The sequence below is a fragment of the Gastrolobium bilobum genome, unplaced genomic scaffold, assembly GCF_033153095.1.
Source record: "Gastrolobium bilobum isolate Gb01-03AN ecotype WA unplaced genomic scaffold, APGP_CSIRO_Gbil_v1 utg11781, whole genome shotgun sequence".
Taxonomy (NCBI): domain Eukaryota; kingdom Viridiplantae; phylum Streptophyta; class Magnoliopsida; order Fabales; family Fabaceae; genus Gastrolobium; species Gastrolobium bilobum.
In genome coordinates, this window is record NW_026895233.1 from 2,968 (window position 1) to 13,494 (window position 10,527).

The 10,527-nt window shown below is 35.9% G+C and overlaps 1 protein-coding gene across 1 annotated transcript; it reads right to left on the minus strand.

Annotated features, from left to right (window-relative positions):
- Window positions 1-1,613: 1,613 nt before the first annotated feature.
- LOC133300987 (cinnamoyl-CoA reductase CAD2) lies at window positions 1,614-8,827 on the minus strand. Its single transcript, XM_061500582.1, has 5 exons — window positions 8,558-8,827; window positions 8,276-8,445; window positions 7,949-8,140; window positions 4,253-4,415; window positions 1,614-1,804 (listed from the first exon to the last, which is right to left on the minus strand). Exons 1-5 carry the CDS (start codon window positions 8,676-8,678, stop codon window positions 1,614-1,616), a joined length of 837 nt encoding a protein of 278 aa, XP_061356566.1. The 5' UTR covers window positions 8,679-8,827.
- Between the last annotated feature and the right edge of the window lie 1,700 nt (window positions 8,828-10,527).

Here is a 10,527-nt window from a genome sequence, read left to right on the forward strand (position 1 = left end):
ACCAGCTCTGATACCATGAAGAAAAGAAGAAGTGGAAGAAGTGTTTTATCTGAATAATACTTTCTTGATTCATTGAGAGACCCAATGGGTCCTTTTTATATTGAGTACATCCAACTACCTCAACTACTTTAATAAATATACAACCACAAACTACATCAATAAATATACAACTACCAACTAAATATACAACTACTAACTACATCAATAAATACTATCTAGAATATTCTACATATTCTACATATTTGCTTGGAAAGGTCCCAAAGAAAGATGCTTTTAGATATCTAGGGATCAATTTTGTAAGAAAGGGGAAGATTGATGAGACAGAGTCATAAACCATAGAATCAAAGTTGGATGGATGAAACAGAGACAGAGCAGTGAATCAAGATTTTTGTATGATTGCAAAATTCCTGTCAAACGAAAAAGAAAATTCTATAGAACAACAATAACGCTTGCTATGTTATACGGAGCTAAATGTTGGCTAGCAAATAGGCCAGATGTTAAGGTAGATGTCTATAAGGATGGACATGGTTCGGTTCGGTTCGACAATGGTTTGGTTTGAAAACCAAACTGGTTTTAGTGTTTCATTTGGCAAACTCAACCAATTTTAGTTTTTAAGAACCAGTTTTGGTACCAAATTGGGTTTAGAACTGATTTTGGTTCCGAACCAATTTTGAACCAGTTTTACGATAAAAAGTAAAAAAAAAAAAAAGTGAAAAAATACTAGTATTTAAAGAAAAAGAACCTGTTTGGTTCTTTTAATTTTCGAACTGGTCAAACAAAGTGGTTCGGTTATTGAACCGATTCAACTATGCTTATGCTACATGTGTAATAATATATCCATCATCTAAGATGACAATATAGTGCAGAAAGCAATTACTAAAGCATAAAAACATAAGTTAAGTTATTCTTTGAAATAAAAAGTCACAAATTAATGAGTTATCTACGGGCTAGCTCCAAATCATACAATAAAATTTTACAAAAAAATCAGGAGTAATAACTATGGCAACTATAAAAACCTTTCATTAATACGCCAACTACAACACTTGGCAAGAAGATGAGCAAAAAACAGAGAGAGAGAGAGGGGTGCTAAGGAAATATAATATAAAACCATTAATGTGACCTTTACCTAACAACTTAAACTTTTGAGTTGAATAGGTATTTTACAGAGGGTAAAGTTTAGTAAAAGTGAAAAGTTCAGCACTGCATTTCGAGAGAGGAAAATTAAGTTCTGAATTTGCAGTGTTCGAAATATTTTAAGTGCTTATATTGTAAATAAGGAAGATATTGAATTTAACATAATGAATAAGCCTATATTAAAGTGGAATAGTTTCATTAAATGATTTAAATAAGGTAAGGGTTATTTTCAAATTCATTGAGTGACCTCTCAATTGTTGACTATTTTCTGCACTTTTCTACTTGATTACATTTTCTATATGCATTAAATAAACAACATTAATTCAATATAGATGCTGAGTCTTTTCATTTTCAGCACTGAATTGAGTTTTCAAACAGGCACGTAAAGCATTAAAAGAATGGGGTACAGCAAATGGGGATTAGCATTCATATATTTATATAAATTATATGCATTCTTGAAATTAAGAAAATAATTGAACTTACTTCTCTGGAAGTTGTAGTGTCGGGTACAGATCACGTAAAATCTTCACAATTTCTGAGTAATGAACAACTCTCTCAACCAAACAATATCTTCCACTAGCTGAAGCAATCTCATAGGCCTGAATATGGGCGTTTGCAACATCTTTCACATTGATCCATCCAAAAGAAGCATTTGGAAATGATTGTGCACCTGCATCATGGCAGTGAAAGAGTTTCTTCATGTTAGAAATAATATTGTATTGTATTATTGTTATTTTATTTTATTTTTAAATTATTCTAAAAGATTATTTGAGCTTAGCCCATTAGGTCATTTAACCTCTTTAAATAGAGGGCTCTTGTAAAGTTTTACATATAGTTAAATACAATACATTCATACTCTTAATTTGGTATTAGAGCTTGGTTCGGGGAAACCTTGCTTCCACAGAAAAATCTTGCCATGCATCATTCAGGCAAGTCATTCTGCCATGCATCATACTGGCAACCCTCTTTTAGAACCTAACCCTCAGTTAGTCACCAATTGCTTGTCCTCAACCTCAGATCGTCAGAAAAACCATCATCAGCCTCCATTCATAGCCGGAAATCACCATCCACCACTGTTCACCACCGCCGGATCATTTTTCCGGCAAGTTTTCCGGCCAACAACCACGTGAGCAGGACCAGCTCGAGGAGGCGACCTCGTTATCCAAGTCGCGCCGTCATCGAAGCAGCCACATGCTGGTGGAAGTTCTCGGCGGCTGATCCACTTTTCCAATGCGTGAGCCACCGTCCAGCCATCGTTCCGGGCCGGACCACCACCGTCTTGCTCGCCTTCTCGTCCTCTTTCCATATCTGGTCTCCGTTCATAGTGGGTCTCCGTTCTTACATAGTGACTTGCAGGAGGAAATATATATGGAGCAACAACCATGTTTTGTTGCTAACGGGGAGAGTTCTGGAATTGTATGTAAGCTTCACAAATCTTTATATGGCCTGAAGCAGTCTCCTCAGGCTTGGTTTAGTCGCTTTAATTCCCCCGTTCAACCTTTCGATTTAACCCGAAGAAAAGCCGATCATTCTGTCTTCTATGGGCATAGCTACTCTGGCCAGTGCATCTATCTCCTGGTGTATGTTGATGACATCATTATTACTGGCAGCGATCAAGATGGGATTGATCAGTTTAAAAAGTATTTATTCAATCAATTTCAGACCAAAGATCTTGGCAAACTTCAATATTTCTTAGGAATCGAAGTGGCACAGTCTAGGCAGGGCATTTCCATTTGTCAGAGGAAGTATGCACTGGATATCCTAGATGAGACTGGTATGTTGGAATGTAAACCCATTGATACATCTATGGATCCTAATGTTAAGCTATTACGCGGACAGGGGAAGCCATTGGCAGACCCTGGTTGTTACCGCCGATTAGTTGGAAAGTTGAACTATCTTACTGTGACAAGGCCAGATATCTCTTTTGCAATTAGTGTGGCAAGTCAATTCCTTGACTCTTCTTGTGACTCTCATTGGGATGCAGTCGTCAGGATTCTTCGATATATCAAAAGAGCACCAGGAAGATGTTTGTTATACACAAATAAAGGGAATGCAGAGGTGTCTAGCTATTCAAATGCTGACTGGGCAGATAGACGCTCCACCTCGGGGCATTGTGTTCTCCTCGGAGGAAATTTGATCTCTTGGAAGAGTAAGAAGCAAACTGTGGTCGCCAGGTCAAGTGTAGAGGCAAAATATTGGGCAATGGGAAATGCAACTTGTGAGCTCATCTGGCTGAGACAATTGCTTAAGGAACTACATCTTTGTGAACAACGGCCCGTGAAACTCATTTGTGACAATCAAGCCGCATTGCACATATCCTCTAACCCAGTCTTTCATGAGAGGACCAAACATATAGAAATTAACTGTCACTTTGTTAGAGAGAAGATTCAATCAAGAGAGATCGAGACAACATTTGTCAATTCTAGTGATCAACTTGCAGATGTTTTCACCAAGGCTCTTAGAGGTCCCCGAATAGATCATATATGTAACAAGCTGGGAGCTTATGATATATATGCGCCAGCTTGAAGGGGGTGTTAGAATAATATTGTATTGTATTATTATTTTATTTTTAGATTATTCTAGAAGATTATTTGGGCTTAACCCATTAGGTCATTTAACCTCTTTAAATAGGGGGTTCTTGTACAATTTTACATACAGTTAAATACAATACATTCATACTCTTAATTCGTATATTATGTACGACGACAAAATCTTGTCCAGTGGAAAAATGAATATATTTGAAGCACATAGGCACCGCTAATATTCATTAAAATAACAATTAAATACTTCAATAGCCAACCAATGACATATTGAAAATAATCGATGATATTTAAAAAAAAATTAGACAATAATCAAGCTAGACATAAAAAGGGAATATACTCTCTTCCAGATCAACAATAACGGTTACGATTAAAATGCGCATTTCTCAAATGGACATGTGGATTGTACTTATAATAACCCTCCTTTTCTTTATTTTCATTTCCATTTTAATATTTTTTATTTCCCTCTACATTTTGCTTGATACAGAAAAAGCAATTGAGTTCAAAACCATGTAATCCGGATGCAGACAAAGCGGATAATAGACATTTGTACAGTATAGCATGTAAATAATAATTACCGTTAACTACGTTTAAAATTGAAGCAGCACTAGTGTTAAGGACTGGTTGCAAGAGAGGCCCGATCACCATTGCTGGGTTAATAGTAACCATGTCAATGTTGTTTTCTTTCACAAATTTCCAGGCAGCATCTTCAGCCAGAGTCTTTGAAAGCACATACCACAGCTGAAAACATAAATAAGAAATGGCAAGAATGTTGAAGAGCATGGTAGCATAATATGAGAAAAATTATTACAATTTTACGTTGGGATAAATACATTATCATCATAGCTAAATAGCAATTGTCTAGAGCATATAAGATTGAAGCTACTAAGTTGTTCTCAAACAATATTAGGTAAACAAGTGAAGCACTTTAAAAAGTTTACTGGACAATCTCTGCATCAGAATTACAGGTACAGAATCTCAAGATCACAACGAACTCAATTCAGTCATAAGAATCAAGATCTAGTCTTCATTGGGAACGAAGTTAAAATAATGCATTCGGATACCAAATTCTGTAGTGAGATCAAATATAAGGGCGCATCTAAATTTCAAAGTGATAGCAAGCATACAACTAAGGCATGTGGAAAATTGTTGTAAATAAATTATTTGGGTGATTTCGTAATTAATATAGATAGTGGAGCATGATTAATGGAGATAGTGGAGCACAAAGAATTAAATATACTTTAAAAATAATCACCTAGGAAGAGTGAAAGACTCTAGTAAATATCATATGCATTTTTTGTATTTATTCTCCCTTTGAATATAAATAGATGTAGAGTGCTTGGTTTGTTTTAAGCCAAGCAATTCAGCCAAAAAGTGCAAGTATTATTTCATCTTCATATTTTATTTTTTCTGCACATGGTATCAGAGTACTTCTGATCCAAGACTGCTCTGACCATTGCCTCCACAGCCCTCTGAAATTTTTTGGCCTTTATTGCCATTCTTTATAAATTCTCTTGGCCTTCATTGCCATATCTTTTGGCTACTCACGGCTTTATAGCCAATCTCTCTTTTTGTTTGAACCTTCCAAAACTTGTCCGTAATTGCTTCCGAAGATGAAAACGCCAGCCACATTGGCCACGAGGAAGAAAACCATACCACTCAAGTTCAGTCTCGTGAACTGCGACTACAAAATGTACACGCAAAAGAATCATCTCAACCAGAGTTAGAAAGTCTCTACCTCATTGAAATGCCCGGACAGGTTTTTGTAGCTGACCTATAAGGGTTCTGATGTTCTTTCCAATCTGGCTTCATCATCGTCACTTAGGTCACCCATCATTCCAAATTGTCAAATCCATGTATCCCTCCCTATTTTCTAAAGTTGATGTTTCCAACTTCCATTGTGGAATTTGTGAGTTTGCCAAACATAAGCGTGTAACGTTTCCCATTCGCAATAATACGAGCACCTCACCATTTGAGTTAGTTCGTAGTGACATATGAGGACCATCTTCTATTCCTAATATCTCTGGAGCACGTTGTTGGTCTGTGACATTTATTGATGATTGCACTTGGGTCACATTGATTTTTTTGCTAACCATCCTTCCCTATTTTCATGCCATGATAAAAAACAATTTGGTACCAAAATTAAAAGATTCCGCACTGACAATGCACAGACTACTTTAACATGTATTTTAAAAGGGAAGGATTTAATCACTAATCCTCACTCTCTACCGACGCAACTCACAAACCACCGAACATTATTTCCAAGTACACTGAAACTTCTTACCAATTGACATCCTCCATGTAGCCTTCAGTACCATTTCCCCAGGCTTTGGCACTGGTGATCAGTTTTCTCTGCCACAGCAGCTGCAACAACCTATGTTTGGGTCACCTTTCAATTATCATGGTTTTAGGCCCACCCGCGGTGGCCGCCATGGCAGTGGGCATCGCTTAGAGAAGGGTGTTTGTGGCTGCCATATAAGCTTCATTGAATGTCAACTGTGTCACAAATATGGCTATGATACCACAATCTGCTACTACAGGTTTGATCCAACCTGCACTGAAGCTCCAACTCTAGCTCTTGTTCTTCATTCTCAAGCTTCACCACTAGTGCAACAGTCCTATACTTCATAGTACCCTACTCTGCCATGCCATCCACTGTCTCAAGTGCAACCAGCACCTCCTTCAGTGCAACTAGTACCTCATTGTCTCCTTAGTGCACCAAGTTCTGAACTCCTACTGTGCTCTATCTATTCATTCTATTCAAACTCAAAGGCCTTCTCCCATCGCTTATCTCGCGATACTTGAGCCCTCGATTGGTCAAAACTAGTGTGCTGATTCAGGTGCAACACATCATGTATTATAGTCCATAAAACTTGCTTCAGGGTCATTATCTAGATTGCAGAGACCAAATTCTTATGGGTAATGGTCAAGGATTGCCTATTGTTTCTCTGGGTTCCACATCACTTTCTTCAACCATACACCCTCACCAATCATTCACACACAAATCTTTTACTTGTTTCATTCATCACTAAGAACCTAATTTGTGTCCATAAGTTTGAGTTTCGACCTACTAATAATTTTGTCAAATCTCAAGGGACGAACTCTTTCTACTCTAGTTGCATCTAAGCCTCCACATATACACTGTGGCATTGTAGACTAGGTCACTCCATTCCCAAGTCATTAAACCTGTATTCCAATTGTGTAATCTTCTTTTCAATAATAAATCTGTTAGTCATTTCTGAACAGCCTGTTGAATATGTTTCAATTGAACATCACTATCATGTCAATCTTTTTACTGCTACTATAGACACACAGTTGCAAGGAATGAATAGCAGATTTTATCATAAAATTGTGGACTTGCTTACTTTCAGCGCCGCCTTAGATCCAAAAGATAATTATAAATTACCAAATGTTGATCATATTTGGGAATCGGCAACTAGATTTTATCCTGATGATTGCACAAAGCTATAGAGATTGCATCTTAGAGTACAAGCACAATATTATGAGCTTGATGTGCCTCATCATCCTAAACTGAAGCACTTGTCAATATTTTCTGAGTTATGCCTAGAACTAGTGTAAACAGGAAAATCTGAGATTTATCATTTGATTGATTGTTTTCTTCCCTTAGTATTTTAGTGTTGACACTTCCTGTTTCTACAAGTACAAGTGAGAGATCATTTTCAGCAATGAATAGTCAGAAACAGGCTCAGAAACAAGATGGAGGCTGACAGTCTAGTCAGTTATATTGAAAGAAAAATTGCTGAAAAAGTTCACACATATTCAATTATTATGAATTTTATGATATCAAGGAGCCCCGCGCTCAACTTCGATAAAGGTATCATGTATTTAATTTTTCAACTTACAAATTTTTGTTTTAATATATTGATTCTTGACTTTTATAATTTTGGCCCCTTCATAAGTTGATTCCTAGAATCGTCCCTGAAGGCGCATAAATGACCTTTCAGATAGAAAGCATAGTAACCCAATTCCCAACTCTTAACAAATGAATAGGCAAGAGCAACATATACAAACTTTCAAAGGGAAGAGGAAGGAAAGCAACAGATATAGATCAATTTTAATGCATATGAGGCTTTTAGGTTCTTAGGAAAGCAAGGCATAGAAGATTTTTTGCCCTAAATGCATTCATCCAATGGTTTTTTTTTTTTTTCAAGGATTTGAGTAGCATATTTTTTTTATTTTTTTCAAGGATTTGAGTAGCATATAATAAGTAGACTCTGAACAAAAGAATGACTTTAAGGGAAAACGGAACAAACCTTTGATTCCCTACAGAAATCAGGATCTGAAAACCAAGTCCCATCAACTACTACATCGGGAGTTCGAGGCTTTCCACTATATGCAACTGCAGCAACAGAAGAGGTTAAAACAACACGTTTCAGAGATGGCGATTTCACACATGATTTAAGAACATTCAGAGTTCCCTTCACAGCTGGATCTAATAATTCAACCTGAAATTTAATTTTTTTAAAAAAAATAAGAAAAAAATAAGAAAAATAGTCAACTCCACCGTTGTGTCTCGGAAAAAAAAAAAACACATACATCGAAGAATTATAAATTAAATGTAAACTAAAAGGGAAATGAACCTGCGGATCCTTGACATCATGATAAAATGGAGATGCAGTATGAAAAACACCATGACAGCCTTGAACAACAGAGTCAAAGGAACCTTCTTCTAGAAGATTTGCCTTAAACAGGTGCAATCTCTCCTTAGCACCATCAAGGTTAATCAAGTGCTCGATCTTTTTGGGATCATCTGGACACAATTAATCTTTTAATTTTAGAAGAACTATATCAATCAATAATCACAAACAAGAGAACCAAATAATAATGATAATAATAATTAAAAGAAAGAAAAGAAAACAGACTTGTGTCGCGAACAGTGGCCTTGACAGTGTAACCGCGATGGAGAAGGAATTTAACGATCCATGAAGCTATATAACCGGAAGCACCGGTTACACACACCACCTTTCCCGCGCTGCTGCTCATTCTTCAACTCTTTCTTCCTTTCTTTCTTCCCTCTGCTTATAGCAATAATAACAGCAACACTAGTCAACAGTCACCAGAGAGAGGGTTCGCTTGCACATTATATAATTGGCATATTTAAATATTATATTATTAGGTTCCTCACCTACTCCCCTCAAATACTCTTTTTATGGAATGAACAAACTGTTAGAGACGTGATGCATACGATTTGATACTATAAATTTAATTATATATTATCATATTTTTAGTTGTTTGATATGATTATTGTATAGTATAAATTTATGAAAAAAATTATTTTATGTTACATGTGATAACATCTTTCGATAATTGTGACGCTTTTTCTTTTCTTTTTTTTATTTTTTAAGTTGTAGAATTCACATTCTATGATATGAAATAACATGTCTCCTTTAACATGATATTAATAAACTCTAAATTTATATAATTTATAAAATTGGAAATAAAAAAAATGAATGTAAAACAGGACATAGTTTCATTAAAAATGACATAACTTTGTGTCATTTAAAATAACAAAAAAAATTTCAATATAAAATATTAAATTTGAGAAATTATAACCATACAAAGATGGAAATAAATATAACCGTTGGATAAACATAAACGATCTAATTGTGAGATTGATTGGTAGTAACATGATAAGAACACAACTTAGTGTTACAATATCCTTTCCTTTTTTAAAAAATAATACAGAATCAGGAAATTAATTCATCAAGATCATTCAATGCATTCTCATTCCCATTGCCCCCAAAAAACACCAACCATTGAACCCTCACCTAAGACTGTCTCCTCATGCGCTTCCTCAACTTCTGGTACTTGTGCTTGTTCATCTTCCTCTTCTTCTTCTTCTACGTGCTATCAGCCCAGCTGGCTCGAGAATCTTCCAAATCTGCGTCCTCAACCTCAGGGAAGCAAAACCCACTAGCAAAAATGGGTTTTGAAAAAAACCCAAAAGGGAAGCTAGGAAAGATCACGGTTGAACATGACGCAGACCCAGAAGGGAAGTGTTCCATTAATGGAATTGGGGTCGTGGGTCGGTGACATTCTCGATGAAGAGCAACAATTGGATTGGGTGCTTGCAAGGGATTAAAGCTATTGATGAATCTTGTTGTGGGTGGTAGTGATTTTCTCAGTAGTTTCTCAAGCGTCGAAGCCATTGAAGAATTGAAGCAACTTTTCAAAGCAAGGGTTAGAATGGGGAAGAGATACGAGAAGGGTTTACGCCTAATACATCGTGATCTTATTAAGTTTAATCCCATCCCCTCGTAGCCGATGATTAAGTTATACATTATTTTATTTTAGGGGGGGAAATGTATCTTTTCACCTTTGCATGGTTACGATTTCTCATATATAAAGTGAAAGCGTTAAATATGAGAAATCATAACCATACAAAAGTGAAAACAAATATAAAATATTAAATTTGAAAAATCATGATCATACAAAGATAGAAATAAATATAACCGTTGGATCAACATAAATAATCTAACGGTAAGATTGATTGATAGTAACATAGTAGTAACACAACTTGATTCTTACAATATCCTTCTCCTTCTAAAAAAAATTGTTAACTGAAGCTGTAATCTCGTCTCTCTTTCAATTAGTTTGATGAATTATAATGTTGTTATTGCACTATGAAGAGACAGTCTTGTCTTAGATGGATGAGATTTGTTCCTTTTATTTTTGTTTTGACTTTGCAAAGGCATGAATGTGGCTTTATGACTATATCCATTGAAGAGGGAAATCCATGGATGTGGAATCCTCTCAAACAAGCCCCTTATTTTTAGTACATTCAAACAAACCCTTTCTCCCGTAGACTTACTTGATCTATTTCCATAATTTC

Excerpts from the sequence above, each read along its gene's own strand:
- LOC133300987 (XM_061500582.1), bottom strand. The coding sequence starts at position 8,678 with ATGAGCAGCAGCGCGGGAAAGGTGGTGTGTGTAACCGGTGCTTCCGGT. Across the intron at positions 8,141-8,275 it reads ATGATGTCAAGGATCCGCAG|GTTGAATTATTAGATCCAGC; the intron begins GTTCATTTCCCT and ends ATTAAATTTCAG. Across the intron at positions 4,416-7,948 it reads ATTTCTGTAGGGAATCAAAG|CTGTGGTATGTGCTTTCAAA; the intron begins GTTTGTTCCGTT and ends TTATGTTTTCAG.